Source organism: Amblyomma americanum, chromosome 6, assembly GCF_052857255.1.
Source record: "Amblyomma americanum isolate KBUSLIRL-KWMA chromosome 6, ASM5285725v1, whole genome shotgun sequence".
Classification (NCBI taxonomy): Eukaryota; Metazoa; Arthropoda; class Arachnida; order Ixodida; family Ixodidae; genus Amblyomma; species Amblyomma americanum.
In genome coordinates, this window is record NC_135502.1 from 112,280,921 (window position 1) to 112,303,895 (window position 22,975).

Here is a 22,975-nt window from a genome sequence, read left to right on the forward strand (position 1 = left end):
CCACATACTGCGGGGGGTCCACACGGGTCGGAGAACAGACACCACTAGACTCAGTAGGAAAAAAAATATATATTCAAGAATACATGTTAACCAGTGGAGAGGATGGGGTGCTCAATCTCACATGCCGCTGCGTCGGCGCCGGAGTCTTCGTCAGAAGGAACCGAGGGACTGCGAAGTGGACCATGTTCGCTCGCTTCTCTTCACTCCTTTGGGCGTGGGCGCTTCGGGGGCCGGTGCACAGGCTCGCCAGCTGTGTCATCTGGTGCCTTGCTCGTCACCAAAACTGACTGGCTTTTTATACTTTCTTTTCCCGTCCATTCGGGCGATTCTTCTTTCCAGGCTGGAGTTAGAGTCACTAAATTAGTGACTCACTAATTAGTGACTCTAGCTGGAGTAAGGTGCCTCGATGCGCGCACCCTAGGCTGGAGCGTCTCCCGCGCGCTCTCCTCTCAGCGCCGGCGGCATTCCCCCACTTCCTCCGAATTTTCCCACCGGCTCGGGCCTTGCCTCCTCCGGCCGCGGCGCCACTGTCATTCTTGCAGTAGTGTGCTTGGCCAGATGAATGCTTGATGGCGTGGGGAATAAAGATGACGGCCAGACTCTCACCTTTCAGACCCATAATGAGCCTCGGCAGCCGACACCAGACGATTCCTGGCTCCATACAGTCTGTTGTTGTTCAAGCGCGTCCCGGGTCCCACAAAGGGAAGATGTCCCTGGGAGAGTGCGGCCCTCCAGAGACGCGCAGCGCACTGTCACAACGCCTGTTATTTTGCTTTCCATAGCTCGCTGTGTTGTCGAGTCTCCACGTTTCTGCCCCATATGTGAGTACCGACAAGATACAGGTGTTATATAATTTTCTCTCGAGGGATATATTGGTAAGCTGCCATTTCATGATCCGAGAACTTACCATATGCGCTCCACCCAATTCGCCGCCGAGCAAACAGAAGCAAAACTTTGTGGCCTTGTAAACCACATTTTTTAAAGAACATATGCGATAGCATATGGGTTGCTGGCTATGGTGCCTACAGTCAGTGTCTAATATAGTATATATTATTGCGATTTTCCCACCAAAACTCCCGTTGGAACCGGTCCCATTACTCGGTACGCATGATGGAGTCATTACTTTTTATGTTGTTCGAGTATCTTCTACTGGATTATAAAAAATGGTATTAATCCGACACTCTAATCCACCTTAATCCGCCCACTGATCCACCTTATTTCACTTTGTGGGGTGGGCCCAGTTCCAAAATTTCTGAGATCCTTTGGAGCTTTTGGGGATGGGCCAACTCCAAAATTTTGGGGGCCTTCAGATTTTAAAATTTGGCATTGCCCTGTGATTGGTCATCGCGTGGCGTTAATGACTTCACGATGCCCTCGACCAATTTGAGAATTTCGCGGCAGAGAAGGCGGAACCTTTTTTGCGTGAGACGACAACCTAACCGCTACCGCATTAAAACCGCAGTCTTCATGCTTACGCGATATTCTCACGGATTGCGGCACAAATTTAAAAGATAGTAAGCGGGAGATAAATCCAGAAGCAGAACAACTTAATTGGTGAAATGGAGTGCTGGCCAGTTTCTGTTCCGTTGTTTCCGAACGAAGGGAGAATGTATAGAAAGTAGGGGCGGGAGGTAGTGGTAGCGTTACATGTCAACAGTACGTGTGTTCTCAGTCTGCCTGATCCCAGCTAGGACACTGACTTGTATGGGCGGCAATGTCTGGAGAGGAGAACGTTCATGGTCTCGTGTCGGCCACCGAGAAGGCTGCGGCAGACGCGTCGCAGAATGTTTGCCGAGCCAAGAAAACCACGCAGTTACCGCAAAAGCGTTGTTCCGTGTACGCAGAGCATCATCCGAAGATTCCACTCTCTTGAAGGACGAACAGATGCCTTAATTAGAGGCTCAAGAGAGGCAACGACAGTCTGTGATTGGATATAGTGGAACATGTAGCATTTTCAGTGATGGAGTCAAGGGGAGGCGATGGGTGACAGCTGACACCCAAAAGGTTTTCCGGACGGGACCACATAAAAAATTGCTGCTTCCTTCAAGACGACGCTATATGCGGCATACTGCATGCAGCCCCATTTGAAGGCAGCCCCATATTTGAACCACGTATTTTTTACTGTTTGCGTCAAGAAGTGGGGTACAGCGCAGTTTTTTCTGTGTAAAATTTCTCGCTCCCTCGATCCCTCTCGAATTTTCTAAATCCGCCTTGTTTCTATACATCGGCCACGGAAAAGATCGGCGCATGTATACGGCTCCCGATGCCTATCCAATCACAAGTTGTCACGCGCTGCATCTGAATTTATTTTCTTTTCGACAATGCGCATGCGAAGGTGTCCATCGCTATGCTGGCCGTACTGGACATTTGACTGTACGCAAGAAAAAAGACGTAGAACTAAGAGCAATCGAGACAGGTGCAGGAAGTGGCGCACTAATTAAGCATTATGTTCAACAAGCCGTGGTCACCTCGCCCGAATTCATAAGGCTCCGCGATTACCGTACAATGCTCCCGCTCGTAAGCGCTATCATGCAATGACCCTTGAAGTCATGTTTATTGCACTAGGACCGATAAGCTTTCTCTCTGTTGATTTAGCTCTAATCGGCCAGACTTCCCGGCTCGGCCAACGCTCCCTCCTCCTCCCTCCAAAACACAAACACCCAAAAGTAAAGCAAACGGCTGCCATGCTTATCACCAAGTCGAAAGAAAGACAGCTCCGATTAACTAGGATAACAGTGTAGATAACAGTGAGAGGTAGATGAATAGAAATATGCCCAAGAGAAAGGAATTTTAATCAGACGTTTTAGGTCCGGATGTGTGCACAGCAAGTCGGCTCTAAGGCATGCATATATGCAGTTCCGGAAGGTGCGGTGTTTGCTAAAAGGCTCTTGATTACGCTGGTTGGTTACTGGATCCAGACAATATAGGCTATAGCTATAGCGCAAAAAGACAGACTAGCTTAAGTCCTGTCGTTTCTCTCCTGTCTGTGCCCGAGCAAAGGCACGTGGGCATGACTGAACGTGATTTTAGCTCCAACAAAAACAGCATTCATTATAAGCTAAAATTCGCCATTAGTAAAGGCTTCGGCGGCACTTTTGCCTGAAACTGCAGAGTGACTCGTGCGTGCGCGCGCGCGCGCGCGCGCGCGCGCGTGTGTGTGTGTGTGTGTGTGTGTGTGTGTGTGTGTGTGTGTGTGTGTGTGTGTGTGTGTGTGTGTGTGTGTGTGTGTGTGTGTGTGTGTGTGTGTGTGTGTGTGTGTGTGTGTGTGTGTGTGTGTGTGTGTGTGTGTGTGTGTGTGTGTGTGTGTGTGTGTGTGTGTGTGTGTGTGTGTGTGTGTGTGTGTGTGTGTGTGTGTGTGTGTGTGTGTGTGTGTGTGTGTGTGTGTGTGTGTGTGTGTGTGTGTGTGTGTGTGTGTGTGTGTGTGTGTGTGTGTGTGTGTGTGTGTGTGTGTGTGTGTGTGTGTGTGTGTGTGTGTGTGTGTGTGTGTGTGTGTGTGTGTGTGTGTGTGTGTGTGTGTGTGTGTGTGTGTGTGTGTGTGTGTGTGTGTGTGTGTGTGTGTGTGTGTGTGTGTGTGTGTGTGTGTGTGTGTGTGTGTGTGTGTGTGTGTGTGTGTGTGTGTGTGTGTGTGTGTGTGTGTGTGTGTGTGTGTGTGTGTGTGTGTGTGTGTGTGTGTGTGTGTGTGTGTGTGTGTGTGTGTGTGTGTGTGTGTGTGTGTGTGTGTGTGTGTGTGTGTGTGTGTGTGTGTGTGTGTGTGTGTGTGTGTGTGTGTGTGTGTGTGTGTGTGTGTGTGTGTGTGTGTGTGTGTGTGTGTGTGTGTGTGTGTGTGTGTGTGTGTGTGTGTGTGTGTGTGTGTGTGTGTGTGTGTGTGTGTGTGTGTGTGTGTGTGTGTGTGTGTGTGTGTGTGTGTGTGTGTGTGTGTGTGTGTGTGTGTGTGTGTGTGTGTGTGTGTGTGTGTGTGTGTGTGTGTGTGTGTGTGTGTGTGTGTGTGTGTGTGTGTGTGTGTGTGTGTGTGTGTGTGTGTGTGTGTGTGTGTGTGTGTGTGTGTGTGTGTGTGTGTGTGTGTGTGTGTGTGTGTGTGTGTGTGTGTGTGTGTGTGTGTGTGTGTGTGTGTGTGTGTGTGTGTGTGTGTGTGTGTGTGTGTGTGTGTGTGTGTGTGTGTGTGTGTGTGTGTGTGTGTGTGTGTGTGTGTGTGTGTGTGTGTGTGTGTGTGTGTGTGTGTGTGTGTGTGTGTGTGTGTGTGTGTGTGTGTGTGTGTGTGTGTGTGTGTGTGTGTGTGTGTGTGTGTGTGTGTGTGTGTGTGTGTGTGTGTGTGTGTGTGTGTGTGTGTGTGTGTGTGTGTGTGTGTGTGTGTGTGTGTGTGTGTGTGTGTGTGTGTGTGTGTGTGTGTGTGTGTGTGTGTGTGTGTGTGTGTGTGTGTGTGTGTGTGTGTGTGTGTGTGTGTGTGTGTGTGTGTGTGTGTGTGTGTGTGTGTGTGTGTGTGTGTGTGTGTGTGTGTGTGTGTGTGTGTGTGTGTGTGTGTGTGTGTGTGTGTGTGTGTGTGTGGCTATAGAGAGGGCCAAACGCTCCATGTGTGACTACTAGACTCCGCTGCTGAGCTAGGCAGACGAATATGAGAGATATCCCACCGAAAAAAAAATAAATCAGAAAAGCAAACTAGTTTCACGAGTGTCCGTGGAGACGAAAAATTAATTTAGTATGGAATGCAGGGCAGTGAACAGCAGTCTACGTCCCCTTGTGTACAGCGCTCGAACGACGCACTCCCTTGCAAAAAAAAGTGACACCTCGTCGCATATCTGCTTTCTGGAGGTCACCGTTGCTCTGTGGAGCTACACAGACGTGCAAGCCACATGGGCACCATCAAATTTGCCCGGAAATAATGGGCTGCAGTCTAATTTTAGTTCTTATTGCCTGGTGCATATGCACTGCTCGAGCGCTCTGCACAAGCGTGACGCAGACTGTACATGTACAAGGGCCAGCTGTATAGAAGCTATCGCAGCTTGGAAGCGGTATGTGCGTGGCTCGCCCACCTCGAGGGTCATTTTTCATCTGCACTGTTTTGGGTCGTTGCTTGAAAAAAAAATACAATAAAGCAGCGTTCGTGTGCCGGTTAGGCGGCTGCAATATTGTAGGGAGTGAAAATATGTGCGACAGACAACTGAGGAAAGCCACGTCGCATGCTAATCTCAGCACGGCCAAAGATGCCCGGCAGCAAGCGGGCGCGACGACGCGGCCTTGGCTTTAGTTACTTGATGCCTCAGACCAGTTCCCATCCCCTCGGGTCAAACGAGCGCGATAAGGAAAGGAAGAGCACAACTGGAAAGGGCCCCCTCTCACGCACTCGCTTCAGGCGCCACTCGCAAATAAGCGTCTGTCTGCCTGAGCGGAACCCGCCTCGCTGAGACATGTCGTTCGTGCCCGTGCCCGAGGACTGCGATTTTTCGTACGCCAACCTGCCCTATGGAATCTTTTCGACGCCGTCGAACGTATGTATATGCGCCGGCCTGCGCCTGCAGTGTTTGTCAGTGAACCCGCACCGTGCGTGAAGAAGCCCGTTCCGGCCGCCGGCATATATAGCTGCAGCTGCGGCAAAACGGGAGGCTTTTCTCTAATGAAAGCAGTCGTTTTTTGATCGACGCTGTATTGAGGGTGATACGCGCATTTCGACAACCGCCCGGTGTCGAGTTGTTTCTATACAGAGGCGTCAAATTTCAAAACTTGCGGCTCAACCGGCCCAACCGGAGCTCGCCGTACTTGCTGGTGGTGGTGTGGGTCACGAAGGATTTTCGGAAAAGCGTCGCCATCGCGGTGTCGCTGTCTGTGAGCGAGAAATAATCAAAGTTTCCACGAGCTTTGCGAATGGAAGTCAGAACATCACAATCGCGCGCTTTATACGGCGTAGAAACTGTAAAGAAGTACACGCTGCATTTAATTAATCCCGTGGAAGCGCCTGGAATGCGCACGTGCTGCGCATGCGCTTTCGCCTCTGTTGATCACGTGATTGCGAAGCGCGTTATTCAAATATGCTATGTGCTTTCCGGAACTAGTCTTCATTCATTGCGATTCGTTTTCCTGAAAAATTAGCCGGTCTATTGACAACTGTTTTTTTTTTGTTACGCAGATATGCCCTTCGGCATAAGAGAGAGTTATATGTACGTACAAGTGCTGGCCGGTGTCGGCTAAAATTGCCAACAAGGCCCCGGTTTTGGGGCCCATGGGTCCAGATTCGAGTGTCTGGTGGTCGGCTGGGGTGGGAACCCTGAATGCCGAGATGTCGCTTGCGTGCCTCCTGAAGTCCGGGCCAAGTTAGCACAAAGTGAGGTAACGTTGCCTCTGTAGCAGACGCAGGGCAGAAGGGGTAGTTCAGAAAGGGGGTCTTGAGGTCCAGGAGGACCTGACAGCAGGCGCCAGCGCAGCATCCACCCATATTCTCCACAACGCCAGCTCCTCATGGCGAGTTAAATCGCCGGGAAGATTGGATCCACGCGGCGGAATTAAAGCACGCGTGGAGCGGCAGAGAAATTTCATTTTAGGCAGTACGGCGTCTCCTTTTTTCAGTAGAGGAAGCGGGTATGACACTTGCAGTGGATGGGATGGGACTACTAATTCACTTACTTATTTAGTACTCAGAGGCATTGCACAATGAGGTATTGTTGCCATGAGAATGAAGAACTCAACAAAATGTGACTACAAAATTCATAAAGAATATGTTGTGCAGTTTAACTTATTTTCCAGGAGTCTGTTAATTGATGTCGTAACAAATAGGAGTTAGTGAGAAGACAGCTTGACCAAATTATGACACGCTGTTTATCTAGCAGTCTTGCGATTGAAAAATCAGTAAATATTCGGCAACGGTGCATAACAGTCGGAACGAAACAGCATGATGCCCCTCAAGAGATCCATCCGGTCAATGGCGTCGCCCGATTTTCGTGACATCATAGTCCCGTAGTCTCTTGAACCTGCTAGTGTGACATCGCAAGGGGTGGAACAAAGCGTCATGGAAACCGGTCAGCACCATTGGCTGGGGGGCCTGCTTTGGGGAGCACCTGCTGCTTCGTTTTTTAGGTGCATCAGATTGTATAATAACAAGCATAGCCGTAGTCAGCGAACCAAATTTGTCGTCTGGCCATGCATTGTCTATCAATCTACACGAACCAGTGGGCTGTACAGTGAGGTTTAGAGAATAATACAAGCAGTCTTATTTCCTGTACATGCTGCGCTGAGACGTACAGCGTGTCTGGAGTGGCACAGGAAAGAGTGAAGAAAAAAAAAGTCAATTCCTAATATGAAAATATAGCTGTCCGTATCACTCTATAGCCAGCTCATAAATAAGATGCACATGACGCCTGGTGTTAGCTCTAAACAGAACAAGACATATGAAAGTTACATGTAAGCTTGACAAGACTGTGTTATTTGCTTCCATGTTTCTTGTGTGCCTTTTTGAGCTATGCCTTGCACAACATTTGTAGCAACTCCATGGCTGCTTTTGCCCATTGTAAGCTACATGCACCAGTTCACCTTATTGACGATTCTGCACTAAGTATTCAAGAGTGGCCGCCGAATGTCTTGCAAGAAATGTTTGTCACTGCCTGAGTCGCTGAGAATAAAAATAAATGGCGGCTTTCTAATAAGGAGTTTGCATATATGAGCTTACATCACACTGTGTTCACAGCAAACCATAAAACATATTACATGGGTGTCCATGAGATATTGACACTGAGTATTTGGCACCTCCAGCAGACATCTATTTTAGTCTTGATTTTCAAGAATCTCTGTACCTATAACAAGAAAGTTATTGTCCATTCCGAGGCATAGTATGTACTGTTGATATTCCAGCTAGAAGTGTGCGAGATGTGTATAAATTTTATTCTATATGGCCTAGACATTTATGATGTGAAATAAATGTGATTGAATCTACGTGGTAAAAGATGAAATAACAATTTTATACAGATGGGTATTTATGACATCGGGGATGCAAAAGGCACATTGACCTTCAGAGAATATATGCAAGAATATTTCAGTTATGTTTTCTGTTAATTTGAACTGCTGTTCGAACATGCAATTGCACGCAACACATCGTGTATGCCATTTTAGAGCATAACATCTTTCAAAAGCATTGCAATACTATATAACACAAGCACTTCACACATCTCTTCACTCACCCAGTTCAAACAAATTGCCTTCACTTATGCTTATACGCCCCCCCAGGAAGGGCGTCCTTATGGGGTTTAGTAGTAGACTGTTGCTTAGCTACGTTATATAAATGAAATTTTTATTCGTTCTGAGTGCTATAGCACTGAGTAGGTTCATCTACAGTGCTCAGTTAGTTGAAAACTGCAGTTAGTGCCGAAGCATTAAAATAAGCTCGGGTGGCAGCTGCCAATTTGTGTGCATAGACCTCCCATTCAAACATCCACCTTTAATCTATACATCCAGGTGATATACATTAGATTGCTAGTGGTGAAAAATATGCCTAGTCTGGATCGACCAAGCTGAAAAATATCAGCTTTGTCCAACAATTAACTGGAATTATAAATTGCTACTCCCAACAGCTGTTTTTGTCTGGAACATTTAGCAAGCACATGAAAAAAATGTAGGCATAGGTCATTGCGGTCGAATTGATTTAGTTTAAAAGTCATTCCCCAGTGTTAGCATATGTGTCCTGAAAATATGGCTGACAAAAAGTGAATAGGTTTAGAGATTTCACTTTCAATGATATCACTGTATATTTATGCCACGAATTAAGACGAATCTTTATAGGTTTTTTTTTTTCAATGAAGATTGGTAAGCTAAGATTGGTAAGGTATGAATGTAATATTGTGAGCGGCACAGATGGAGAGTTATGTACACTCAATGTTGTGCAGTAGGACAATAAAAAAGTAAAACCTATGTACTCCTATGCTCTTTATTTTATTCTATTCAGTTCAGTATGCTCTTTATTTTATTCTATTCAGTTCAGTTTGAAGCAGGATGTGGTCATAGTGGTAACTGGTGCCTGGTACCAACTGACACATGTAGCATCATTTTACTTCTGCTATTATACAGAAATTCGCAACTTTATGATGAATGCTTCTACACCTCTTGCAGAAAACGCCCCGCCCTGGTGTGGCTATTGGAAACTACATCCTTGACTTATTTGTAGTGAAACACTTCTTCAGTGGGCCACACCTGAACCAATCACAGCATGTTTTTGAGCAGGTAGGAAACAGTGCCAATAAGGTAACTTAAATACTGAGTACAGATAACTTATAGTCATGGTTCTTTCCCACAGAAAACCCTAAATGACTTCATGGCTTTAGGCCGGCCAGCATGGCTGGAAGCGCGACAAGTTATCCAGAAGCTGCTGTCAAAGGATGAGGCAGTTTTGAGGGATGACATTGCTCTTAAAGCCAAGTGAGTGACGCACTGCCTACAAAAATATTTCAAGTATGTTAACTTTAATGACACTTCCTGGAAAAGCTTTTGGACAAATGAACCTGCTTCCCACACATTGAAAAATATTTCTGCCAACTCTCATCAGTGACAGGTGCAGTTACCTCACAGCTTTCATTTGCTGTTTTTTTTTCCCTGGCCCCTCCCACTCTTCTCATTTACTAAACATTGTATTTAAAAGACTGCAATCACTCTGGTAGTACTCTCTGTCCTGTGAAAGGAGCTCCCATTAATCATATTTTTTTAAATTGTGAGCCCTAACATAGATGAAAGAGCTGCACCTTTTAATTCCTATAATGAAAACAAAGGCATGTGAGTTGACAATAATAAGGAGGAATGATTGTTTATAAATGTCCTGATTCAAAATAATTTTAATTTTTGTGTGGTTCATGGCAAGTGCCACAGTACACAACATGAAAGAAGCATGGCAATATGAGTTGTGTAGTAACAATTTTCTCTCTTTTAAGGGCACTTGTTCCAATGTCACAAGCTACAATGCATTTACCAGCACAAATTGGTAAGGCACCTGGCGCATTGGATATATAATAGGTAAGCTGTAATGCATTTGGTGTTCTTTGGTTTACCAGGTGACTACACAGACTTCTATTCATCCTTGGAGCATGCCACAAATGTTGGCACAATGTTCCGTGGAAAAGACAATGCCCTCATGCCAAACTGGTAAGATAGAACTCTCCTTAAGTTTTAAGCTTTAAAGGCGCTAAAGCAGGCTTCAGCTATGACTATGTTTTATAAAACAAGCCAGGCTATATCAGAATATATTAAACCGCATGTTTAGTTTCACTCCAGCAGTTTATTTATAAAATGAAGGAGCAGAAAAAACACTATTGGCAACGCTAACAGTGCTTCTGTGACCTACTTACATGACACAGAGATGGTTAACATGTTATTTTTGTTGAATTTCTTGGGTTATATTGGCTTAATCGGGAGCCCATGTTGTTAGCTGAGTCAACGTGATGAAGTCAGACCAAATAAATGACTTTCTTTGCTAATAAACATTGCTCAAAGCTCACACATGCAGATGACATGGTGGGTGGTGTCACCAGCTGTGTTGAAAGCATGGGAGGTACAAACTGTTGATATAAGGCGCATTTCTTTTGAGCAAATGCCATATGGATGTGTATGAAGTGAGTGAGGCCTTGAACTCTGCTTTTTTGGAAGGAAATGGGCAATGTGTGAAGTTAATGACTTCAGTGTCCCATTAACATTTGTCATGATAGAAACAATGCTGCATTGCGTACGTTGTGAGTGGTACTAAACATGCATTGTAATGCAGGAAATATCTGCCCGTTGGGTATCATGGGCGTGCTTCCTCGGTTGTCATCTCGGGAACTCCAATCCGTCGCCCAAATGGCCAGACAAGGCCTGACGATTGTAAGTGCTGTGCATTGTGAAGTGAGGCAGATTATATTTTTCTTTTGTTTTGCAACTTCTTGCATTATCCAAAACTTGAGTTCTCTGAAGTGTGACAGTTAAGGTTCAAAGTTCAAAGCAGTTTCATGAACTGCTGTGTAGTAGCAGAGTTAGTTAGCTGCCTTATAAGCATCACTTTTTCTTGTATAAAAATAGGCCGCATTTCACCATATCACATGCCTCTTCCATGGTGAAGGCTGCACCTATTCCATTTATTGTCGTATAAGCGCAGTGGAGCTAACAAAAAGGATTAAGTTCTGTCAGGGTCTTTTGGTACTTTTTCTTCTGGTTCTGAAGATGTGTGCCACGTAAAGTGAGCTTACATTGGCGTGCACCATGTCAATTAGGGGCACAGTGTTTTAATACATGACGAATCGGCATCATTCGTACACACGGCAATTTGATAGCGCTATTTTTTTTTCCTTATGATGCGAACAAGCACACAAACTGTGTCTTGACTATTGTGTTTTTCTTTTCTGCACAAAGGGAGTGAATTAGCTGTATTACTCGGTTTTATCTCACTATTCACTTAACTTCATTAAACTAAATATTATTTTGGCACTCCTAGCATATGAGTCTCTTCATTTGAAAAGTTTGCCATGAGGTCAGGTGGCAGATCCAATGCTGGCTCCACTAATAGTGACTAGATCTGACCCTGAATGAAACTTCAAGGGAAAGTCTATGGAAAAGGTATTTAAGGACTGTGGTTCTATTGTGTCTCGAGTGCATTAGAGGTTTCAAAGTTAGGAGCGCATTTTCCCATTTTCTCATGGTATAATGGCTTCTCCAAATGTTATACGTTACTGTCTGTGCTACAGCCAAGCCACCTGTGTTTGGACCCTGCCGACTGATGGACTTCGAGCTGGAGATGGCTTTCTTTGTTGGGCCAGGCAATAAGCTGGGAGACCCTGTCCCTGTGCAGCAGGCCCACGAACACATCTTTGGAATGGTGCTTATGAATGACTGGAGCGGTGAGATCTCGTGATTTCCTGGCTAACATCTTGACATAAAACTCTTATGAGCTGTGCAGATGTCGGAATACTATCTTTTGAAGGGATGCCGAGGACGACTCCTTTCCTTTTCGTCCTTAGTAAAAAATTGATTTTTTTGGCTCTTTGTTGTTATGGTGGCATCTGGTGGGCAGTGAACGTGCCATTTATTGCCAATGTTTTCCCGTCCAATTGTGATGTCAATAACAAAACGAGCTCCATGGTCACCATTTGGAAGTGAATAATGGTGTGGCCTAGCTTGAGAGATCTGCAACCAAAAAAATGTATTGATGCCATCACAGTTTGCTTATGAAAACAGCTAGGGGTGGCAGTGCCTGTATTTAATATACAGGGTGTTCCGTATTTATCTGTCTGGGTTGTAAAACATTCTCCTGCACAAACCACTGGTCTATTTTGGCTCAAGCACTGACCACAGGGTAGCTTATGATAGTCTACGTTTTTTGGTAAATAATTTAATATCGGAACTTGCCTGGACTGCCCAGAATCGATGAAAAACTGGAGTCGTCTGCGCACAGAATTTTCATCAAGACAAGTGGGATAGCCGATTTGAGAGGCTGCACCATCTGGCAAACTGCGAGGCAACGAATATTCCTGCTCAGAGCTCGGGTATGTCTCGCAGTAGCCCAGATGACGCAGCCTCTCAAATCTGCTGCTCCGCTCGTCTATACGACAGTCACCGCACAGATGACTGCAGTTTTTTTGTTGATTCCAGACAATTCAGGCAAGTTCTAAGGTTTAAATTAATTATTGAAAAACGTCGACTATCTTAAGCTACCCTATGGTCTGTGCTTGAGCCCAAACAGGCAAGTAGTATGTGAGGAAAATATTTTGCAACCCAGACAGATATATATGTATATACGAAACACCCTGTATATATTTTTTCCAGCTTATAAAACCTTCATTTTCAGTAAAAATAGCATCAATAGAATGCGGTAATTTATTGAAAGAGGCCAGATTCAATTTTTCCTCCGTGTCTTTTTTGTTAAATAAGCAGTCTTGCTGATAGCAGCAGAATGAGTACAAGAAGTGAAATTTTCTGTTTATGATATCAGTTGTAGCATACCACATGACCTGTTGCTACCTCTGTCATCCATTTTTGTAACTTGCCTCCACAAGTGCCCAGAGGCACAGTATTTCAGGCACAGCCAGGTTACGAATGTTACAGAAGCACATGCTGCTCAGTGTGATATGAACATGTTTTGAAACATGGCCAGTGCTTCACCATGAGCTGACTTACTGGAAAAAAATAAAGCAAATATTGACATCAAGTGACATATAATGTGAAATCAGGCCATGCGAGATGAAAAGAAAGAAATTATGCACCTATTGGAACTTCACCTATTCGAATAATTTTGTTGGGCCTTCAGGACAAAGCTCTTAAAACTGCATATAATTATTTTAAAGGTGTTTTGAAACACTTTCAGAAGTTTTAGATGTATTAAAAATAAAACATCAAATTTGGGTTGCATTTCTCTTATGCAACAACTGCCAAGCATGTAGCCTAGTGAAAGCAGCCTCATTTGCTGCCTTGGTTATATCATAGCATGTTGATTGAGAGCAGCGGACAAGTGGGGCTGAGGTTTTTACTAGCTACTGATGGTACTAAAATTTAATTATACAACCGGCAGTATAATACAAAGCTGGTGCCCCCAGTTACTAGTAACTAGCTCGACCTGCCTGAGAAGCTAAAGCAATGTTGACCTTGCTGCTGTGATCCTTGCACTATGCTGCAGTGCAATGTGCAGCTGCACTGTGAAGAAGTTATGAAAACATAGTTCAGATAGATGAAATCAGTTGGGTCCATGTGCTATGGAAATGTCCTGTGGACAACTGGCAGGTCAAGCAGCACATTGAACAGCTTAAGTGACTCATATCATGTCTAAATGTCATAGTCAGCAACAAATGTCAACATAGAGAAAAAGGTTTAACTAGGAAATGGGAGCACAGAACATTCGCAACAGTATGTGCTGCAGCAACTGTCATGTGCACATTGCTCTTACATTGTATCTATGGCAGGCAAACATCACAAAGCCATGATATGTCGTGCCGCCACGGTGGCTCAGTGGTTATAGCGCTCTGCTGCTGACCCGAAAGACGTGGGTTCAATCCCAGCTGCGGCGGTCAAATTTTGATGAAGGTGAAATTCTAGAGGCTTATGTACTGTGCGATGTTGGTGCTCGGTAAAGAACCCCAGGTGGTTGAAATTTCTGGCGCCCTTCACTACGGTGTCCCTCATAGTCGGAGTCACTTTGGGACGTTAAACTCCATAAACCAAACCACGATATGTCAACTGTACCACAAACAGTTTCACGTTGTCTTCAAAGGATGATGACTGTGACTTCATTAACACCTTGCTGAAAATGAAGAGGTGGTGAAAACTCTTTTTAAAGCATTGTTTTGTTATAAATGGAGCTGGTCTCATCTACAAACATGATGTACCACAGTTCAGTACATGCAAGAAGTAAACAAAAGCTAGTGTTACAGTCCTTGTGAAAGCTGAACCACTGCGCACAAGATCAAATTCTGATGGCGTTCACTTACATTACATGTGGCTGGAAGGAAGGCGAAAGACTCATCTCGCCACAGGAAAATGGAAGAAGCCCGACTCTTACCTGAATGCGTGGTCTTGTTGCATGTGCCGCTGACATTGTCATTTTGGTTATTTGCCAGATGGCATATAAGACACAGCAATTTCGTGCAACTGCATTGAATCAGCACTGTAGAACTTTTGTACGCATTGTTATAAACTGAATGAACCGTGTGAAAAGGTCAGCAACTTTTGATTTGCTAAGAAACAAATCATTATGTTAAAAAATACGAAAAATTCACTCTATTGCAACTGTTAAAACAAACTAGAGTGAAAGTAGAATCACGTTTTGTTCTTTATATCCATACTTTCTTTGCAGACCATTTTTTTCTTGAGGGAGGTTGAACTGAACAGATGGAAAGCTGCCTGTCCTGACACTTCAGACTTGCTTCATTTAATGGTGTGTGCATGGACATGTGCATCATCCAGGACATTCCATGTAACTCATTGTAGTATGTGCCCCTTCCATCTGCACTCTACCTCTCCCTTTCCTTCCCTTGCACTTTAACTTAGTGTGGAATAGCAGGCTACGATCGCGTTTCCTCCTGCAAACTTGTCTGCCTTTCCCGTTAATAAAGTTTTCTTTCTGTGTTGGCTGTTCTGCAGCTCGCGATGTGCAGAAGTGGGAGTACGTGCCACTGGGCCCATTCACGGCCAAGAACTTGGGCACCACCATCAGCCCCTGGGTGGTAACCATGGAGGCCCTGGAGCCCTTCCGCTGTGCCAATGTGGCCCAGGACCCAGCGCCAATGCCTTACCTGGCCCACTCTGACAACTACAACTTCGACATAAACCTTCAAGTGGATGTCAAACGTGCGCATATGCCTGTTTCCTGGAGTGCTTCTACCTTCTGACTGAATTTTGATTTCCAGAGAGAATAAGGCCTGTAACGTACTACCATGCTGAATAATATGTGGGTCATTTGGTAAGACAAGCAAATTTCTAAGAAGGCTCAGAAAATTTCTCAGGTGACAACATAGTTTTGCTCTTGAAACTAGTCTTTTCTTTACTTCAGCTATAAGTGATGCTTCGTACACGAGTGACACTGTTTGAAGTCAATGTTTCTGAGACCACAGAAATCGAAAAATAAAAATTCTGTGCAGTGACCAGCTGTCAATGCAGCAGCAAAATTATAGAAAATAAATTTTAAGTTGCTCTGCAACACATTCACATGTGCCATGCTCTACTGATGTTCTCCACATTTATCCCCTTTACAGGTTTGCAAATCTAGTTTGATGACAAGCTTTAGACAGTTGAGGATATTGCCAAAGTCACTCTATTCTGGTGGAACTAAAGGAAATGTCGCCCTCAATGGAGTGTACATTGGCGAAAAGCCAAATTTCTAAATACGTATAACTTCATCTTTTACCATACCAACTGTATGGCTCTCGCTCAAAGCATGCGCATCTTGACGAAAACTGCACAGTCTGTGTAAACTCTGATGGGATGAAACTGTTCTGAAATTAAAAAAAGAAAAAAATGTCTCATTTTCCTCTCCAACAGCAAAAGATGCTGCGACACCCACCACAGTGACAAAATCCAACTTCAAGGTGAGCCGACCAGGCACAATTAGCACATAGGAGTGGTTTTTCTGGAACAAGAATCATGGCATCTTGCAGTTGTTCAGACTTCTGTGTGGAACTAGTGCACATGTAGAATGGGTGCTTGTCGGTGTGCAATCAGCACATACAGCACTGTTCAGGGCACCGCTACAGCTAAAGTCCCAGTAGCAGGGTGCCAATATTTAGAAACTAGTACTGTGCAGACCTGAGCACAAGGTGCTTAGAAACAGTGAATGTGAAGTAACTAATGCCTTACTGTCTTCCAACTTCCCGTCTGTGTAAATGACTGTTCCCACTGTGTGGCCACTTCTAATTACATAGGTTGAACGCACGAATAGGACAGTGGCAGCACATTCAGAATCACTTTGACAGCGATAGATTTTGCGTTGGCCAAAGAAGACCGATCAATCTTTCCTGATGTGACAATTACTCGTTCTCCAATAAAAGTTACGATAGACGAACCTTTAGTACTAGCTATGCTCATGCACTTAGCCCAGCCTTCTTCCTGGAGCATTTTATCTGAATGGGATAAGCCTAAGGTTATAAAGTTTGTACTATTCAGACTGCGCATCAGGAAGCTAATGAGGTGCTTTCTAATTGCAGTACATGTACTGGACTATGAAACAGCAACTGGCTCACCACACTGTTACTGGCTGCAACCTGAACCCAGGGGATTTGCTAGGCTCTGGAACAATCAGCGGACCAGTAAGTATGCAAATTAAGCACCTTCACTAAAGTTCTGTAGCTTATGGTTAGCTGGGCGAGTTCTGCATGACTGAATTCTTAGCATGAAATGTGCTGTCACTTGTGAACAACAGAGAAAGGTAAGGATATACAAAGAGTGAAATGCCTTTTAAATAGATCGTAACAAATCTACAGGTGAAACTGTGCTCTAAAACTAATTCTGGTTTGACTGTGTGAAGACTTATCATGGTCGTTGCTGCACAACCAGTAGGTATGCAGATTAACCAGTTCAGTACCATTGGCATGTCTTATAGTTGCGGCTGAACAACAGTGCAGATAGAATCTTAAAAGCTGTCATCTCTCTGCGACAAGAAATGACTTGACAAAAGCAAAAATTGAGACCTACATTGCAGAAAATGCTGTTTTCAGACTGAGGACTCTTATGGCTCAATGCTTGAACTTTGCTGGAAGGGGACCAAGCCCATTCCTCTGAACAATGGAGAAACAAGAACATTTCTGAAAGACGGAGATGAAGTCACCTTGCGAGGTAAGTGCAGCGAGCCCCTGCAGCAGGACAAATTGTTTCTCTACAGCGAGGTCGTGAAAAGGGTGATACTTTCTAATCCCTCAACAGCATGTAGGAAAATGCCAATTGATGCCTTGCAAGGGACAATAGGGGTGGAGGCTTTACTCGAATAATTGGCCAGCATGAGCGAAGTTTCCGCCTTCCACCCATGGCTAATTTTGGTACCTATACTCAGTTTCATACACAGCAGGCAACATTGCGGAGGCTGCGGAAGTAATGCGTCCACGGAACCATTTACTGTGCCACGTATCACTCGTTCCTTTCGAAGCCTCGGTCAGTGTTTAAACAAAACCAAAGAGCGCTATGAAACCAAGTGGTAACATTGAAAATCACGATTGAAGCCGTGAGGCGCTCAATGATCAGGCCCTGTGGCTGTAATTTTCGCAGAGTGTGAACTATTTTTTAGACACAGATGGAGTAAGAGCGATTCACCCTACCAGCCGCATATAGTACCGCCTCATGTAATTCTTACTTCTCAAACTCTCGATGAGTTGCAGGATGATAATCTGGCAAGAGGTAAAATGAAGTCCAGGAGGCGCCAGTCACGACACTTAACACTTGCTGTAACGAAAAATGCCTGTGTCCAAATTGATTGTATGGCGAACTAATTTTTGGGCACGGACTCTACATGCGTGAACAGGCGTGCCAGCTTTGGCAGTGTCGACTGCTATGTATGAAACGAAGCATAGTTAGCAAGACCAGGACTGCAGTGTTGCAGTTGAACTGGATATGCAAAAATCTGTTTTTTAACCTCCTTACTTTACCTTAGTAATCTGTAATTCGCTGATGACATTGCCTTGCTCAGTCACTCGGGGGATGAATTGCAAAGCATGATCAATGACTTAAGACAGGCAAGGCAGAACGGTGGGCCTAAATTTTAACATGCAAGAAACCAAAGTAATGTTCAAACAGTCTTGGAGGGGAACAGCAGTTTACGATTGGCAGTAAGATGCTGGAAGTGGTAAGGGAATATGTCTGCTAAGGCCAGGTAGTGACCGCATATCTGGACCACGAGAGTGAAATAACTAGAACAAGAACGGGGTGAAGCGCATTTGGCAGATACTCTCAGATCATGAATGGCAATTTACTGATATCCCTCAGGAGATAAGTATACAACAGCCATACCTAACCAGTACTCACCTATGGTGAGTAGAGGCTAGAGAAAAAGGGTTCAGTTTGAACTGAGGAGAATGTAGTGAGCTATGGAAAGGAAAACGATAGGTGTAACATTACAGACGGGAAGAGGGCAGATTGGTTCAAGGAACAAATGACATCCTAGTTGAAATCAAGAATAAATCGGCTTGGGCAAGGCATGTAATGCGAAGGCAAGATTGCCGATGGTTAAGGATAATGACTGGATTCCAAGAGAAGGCAAGCGTAGCAGGGTGCGGCAGAAACATAGGTGGGTGAATGAGTTTAAGAAGTTTGTGGGGATAAGGTGGCCATGGCTGGCACAGGACAGGGTTAATTGAAGAGACATGGAAGAGGAATTTGTTCTGCTGTGGGCATAGTCAGGCTGATGATGATATAGAAAACTTCAGTTTTCATAATTATCCATATATGCTGCTGCACAGAGGTCTAAGCTAGCCGTTCTCGGTGATATCCAGAGCTTTGTCTTCATTTGCATGCTTTTTCTATACACACATATAACCTTTTTCAGTTTGCAAGGGCATTACCTTGCGTACAACATTGCTCTTAAGAAAGGTACTCCTTAACCTTCTAACAGACATTTTTTTTTTTTTACAGTGATCCCAAAATGGTAATTTAGTACTTGTGCTGCCATTTGTCAGCAAACCAAAGAATGTGCTTTGGACATTCCATTCTTGCCTTAACCACATACAGAGTGCTAAAAAATGACAAGTTGGACTCTTCATGAGCCAGAAATGACAGTCTGCTTATGACATTCCTGGCTCGTTCAAGTCTGCTGGGGATTAAGCCCTGGATTTTAGAGCAAAACTCTGGGTTCGATCCCCAGTGCCGCCAGGTACCCACCGGTGATACAATAGGTACAAGCTTTTCCCTGGTTTCGTGCTCGGGTGCATGGCGCTCTTTGGCCACAGATGCCCTTGCGCCATAAAAATCCATCATCGTCATTAGAGCAAAACTTTGCAATACCAAAAGCAGCCGACGACCTGTTACAGAAGCTGTTACCAACATGCTGCCCCTCTCTGGTGTTTACAGAAATTTAAACCTGTTCAACAGAACTGTCGGAAATTCACTGAAGAAGCCATAAAACAGTTCCACTCGTTCTTACTGAAGATATATATAAATTGAATGCAGAGGAAAGGACGGGTTGGTGCAAGGGGTGACTTAACATGTGCTAATTATAGGCGATGCGTTCAGTGTCATACTGATTTTTGTTGTATTTTGTATATATTCACTGAACTTCAGTTTCCACATCTTTTGAAGAGAAATGCAGCCTTCCGTGCATATTGCCTTGAACTGTTCCTGCGGCAAGCACTTCAGGCTGCGCACAAGTTTGAAAATAAGCATAAGAGCATGGCAAGAATTCTTCAGTAGTAAATTAAAAACGCAAAGAATGGAAACAAATGGACAAAAAAGAACAGCAGCAGTTTGTGTGCTACATGCTACTCTGCTAAGAGCGAAGCTGTACAGATTGATTATGGCTATTGCAGTTTTTAATTGTGTGCAGGGAAGAGAAAGGTGCAGGTAAGCAAAACATGGGAAGCATTTGCAAGTGCACTGTGCAGGCAACTAGCCAGTCTTGTGAACGAAAATAGTTTGGCATATCCACTTCAAAATGAGCAGCTGTGAGAAGCTGTGCTGTGCAGTGTTCTTGCAGACAGAGAAATGACAAGAACGAGAGAGGTTGCCTCAACATGTTATCAATGGCAGTTGCACAGCAGCGGCAAGCTGAGTGATGCGTAACTTACCTTGGTTGATACTAGATAACAAGAGTGCATTAAATTTATTACAGCTTTTGTTTTTCATCTGAAAACTATGCAGCAAACCATCCCTAGCTTGAACTACAGCTTTGCCAAGCCTTATTTTCATTTTTCAAAATCATTGTCAGGTGAGAAACTAATGATTGTCAAGTTTAGATCTACATTTGCTTCCATATCATCTTGAGGAAATTGTTTGGCTTTGGCCCAGTCATGCTAACTGACGAGCTGGCACAGCACATGACAAAGTGAATGGGATCTTTGTCATGCGCATGCTTAAAAAAACACACTAATGACAGTGTGCGTATATAAGCGACAACACAGACATGCAAACCAGAAAACAATCGGGACAAGCATCATCACAAAATGAGCACACCTGATAGCCCATCATGTGCATTATAGGCTGCAGCTCTAGGCTCGCTCGCTCTCAAGCTCACAAGTTCTACTAATAAGCTGTGGAACGTGGCGAGCTGGCTGACAAAGGCATAGCACAAAGCCTCAACTAGCTACACGTGCAAAGTTCTAAAGCAAAAACAGCTTATAAGAAGGCCACCTCATGTGCACAGAACAAAAATAAAGCTGGCCGGACATTTTCTCTCGTGGTATAATTTCAACGAGAGCTGATGTGATGTGGAATGTTAGTAAGTCTGGGAACTGGTGTAGGATGCTCAATGCTTTCATGCCACTACTCTCTCATTAGCATCACGCCCAAGCTTTATGCTGCCCCATACTAGGGCCATGAACTTAACACGCTTGCTGTAAAATGGGTCACTGGTGGGTCACACTGTGTATACGTGCTGTGCAGCCACGAATAGAGATTCATGCGATGAAGCCATGGGACAACTCAGACTTATGAAAAGCATGCATGCCAGGTCGCTAGTGCCATCTCTTGGCAGTTCAAGTAAGCTGGCTTCACCAGTGGCTCAATGGTTAAGTCACACCACCCCCTGGAAATAAGGGTGGCCCACTGTGTATAGAGATTAGGAGTCTGAAAATTGCTTTCATGGTGGACGTATGAAGTTTCCTTCTTTGTCCCAAGCATTAGTAGATGGCTTTCGTTGAGGGTGATGGGACAGCTATGGCTTTCGTTGAGGGTGATGGGACAGCCGGGAGACACGCTGCAGGATGTGCTGTTAGCTTGTTTCAAACTATGCATGCTAAGGACTAGCTAGACTAACACATTCTTTATGAAGCCTAAAAGCTTGCATTTAAGTTTGTTTTACACATGCAGGATGGCCTTTGTTCAAATTGTTCTCGCACTAAAAGATTTTTTAGTGTGGAGTTGCTTTCACAAAGATGAGTGTTCTGCACTTGCAGCAAACTTAAGAGGAGTAGCAGGCCTTTAAATGATAAAAAAATACAAAAATTTTGATTTTGAAAAAATGACGTATTTGGGACCAATACACTCAAGTTCCTGCCTAAAAACTGCCAGTCTAAATTTGAGTTCCAACTAATAAAATATCCATATTTCGTGCCTATGAATCCCAGAAATCGCGATTTCGGAGCGAAATGCAGCAGGACTTCGTGTCTGTCGCTTCCCACAGCCGCATTCTTGGTTTTGTTCGAAAGCTGGACCCCTTTCCGCAGCTGGTATTACTCACTACTGTGAAGTATTTTTGCAATGTGCATTCCGCTGTTTTTAAAAGGCCTCTACAACAAGCTTCGAATGGCAGGCACGGGCACTTCAAAACATTTTCTCAGCTACGCTGTTTTTGTTTGGCTGAGTCAAACGTGTCAAATTTTTGTGAACCAGAATGTCACCTAATTATACGCCATAATTATGGTGCTTGGAAAAATTGAATTTTTGACATACCTCAACAATAATGTAATTAGCACAGCTCCATATGAGATTTTTGGCTGCAGCCACATTTAATTGAAACATAAAAATGTAGAAATTGTCTTAACTAAAATATGGGAACTAATTTAGACATCCTGAAACTATTTTTGAAAACGTGAAGAAACATGTATTATAGACATCTAATTTCATTGCAATACCTTTAAAAGTAAACATGGTCGAGATTCTAGTCCTCCCTCAACAGCACGACAGTACACTCTGCTCCAAACTTGTAAAGCTTGCCTGCAGTGAAAACGTGTAATGCAGCTTCACAATGCTGGCATGTTTTACATGCAGGATACTGTCAAGCACAAGGTTACCGTGTTGGCTTTGGAGACTGCAAGGGCATTGTACTGCAGGCTCATCCACTCTGAAGAGCACAAGACCTTGCCATGCAAGCAACATCCAACCACTGTAACCCATATAGTGTCTCGGTGGATTCTAGTGCAAATGCACAGAAGCCTTGTAGTCAATGAGCATGCCAAGCAGGGAATATGGAAAATAAATAGTGTTGCATTTATTTGCAAATTTCGGGTGCATGCTGCACGGGCAAGACAAAAAAAAAAAGCAGCAGTTATGCATCCCCATCGTTCTGGCCTAGCTTCTCAGGAACATACCTGAAATTTGAGAAAATACTCGTTAATGCCTTTGTGCGCATTTTCTCAGCATCAAGATATTGCTTGTGAAGCCTTATGTTTTCTTTTTTTCAATGTTCTTTGCTTATCGCTGCCAGCACACAAACTTTGCACTTTGTCCAATACACAACATGCGACCAGGTGTGGTAGCTACTACAATGTAAGGGAGTTTTTGCCCATTTCGAAAAGTTTGCAGCATTTAAATAGAATTCGGCTGAGAATAATCTGCATTCTGGTACGTGACAGCACTACAGCGTCGAAATTAAATATTTTTCATTTATTAGACATACAAGAAACAGCACTCTGGACCGAGT

General features: G+C 44.3%; 2 protein-coding genes across 5 annotated transcripts in view; one reads left to right on the forward strand and one right to left on the reverse strand.

Moving 5' to 3' along the window:
* Positions 1–5,295: 5,295 nt before the first annotated feature.
* On the forward strand, positions 5,296–22,546 carry Faa (fumarylacetoacetate hydrolase). The gene is made up of 12 exons (XM_077627830.1): positions 5,296–5,483; positions 9,085–9,195; positions 9,269–9,390; positions 9,897–9,946; positions 10,017–10,107; positions 10,724–10,821; positions 11,679–11,831; positions 15,064–15,270; positions 15,961–16,007; positions 16,623–16,724; positions 17,133–17,250; positions 22,324–22,546. The coding sequence occupies exons 1-12, from the start codon at positions 5,403–5,405 to the stop codon at positions 22,398–22,400; spliced, it is 1,257 nt and encodes a 418-aa protein (XP_077483956.1). The 5' UTR covers positions 5,296–5,402; the 3' UTR covers positions 22,401–22,546.
* The window catches only part of LOC144094000 (pyruvate kinase PKM-like), a 28,836-nt gene continuing 28,380 nt past the window's right edge, over positions 22,520–22,975 (reverse strand). For all 4 annotated transcript variants that reach the window (XM_077627826.1, XM_077627825.1, XM_077627828.1 and 1 more), the window contains exon 12: positions 22,520–22,643. In XM_077627826.1, coding sequence (XP_077483952.1) covers positions 22,601–22,643 — 43 coding nt within the window. In that variant the 3' untranslated portion in view covers positions 22,520–22,600. The remainder of the gene's footprint in view (positions 22,644–22,975) is intronic.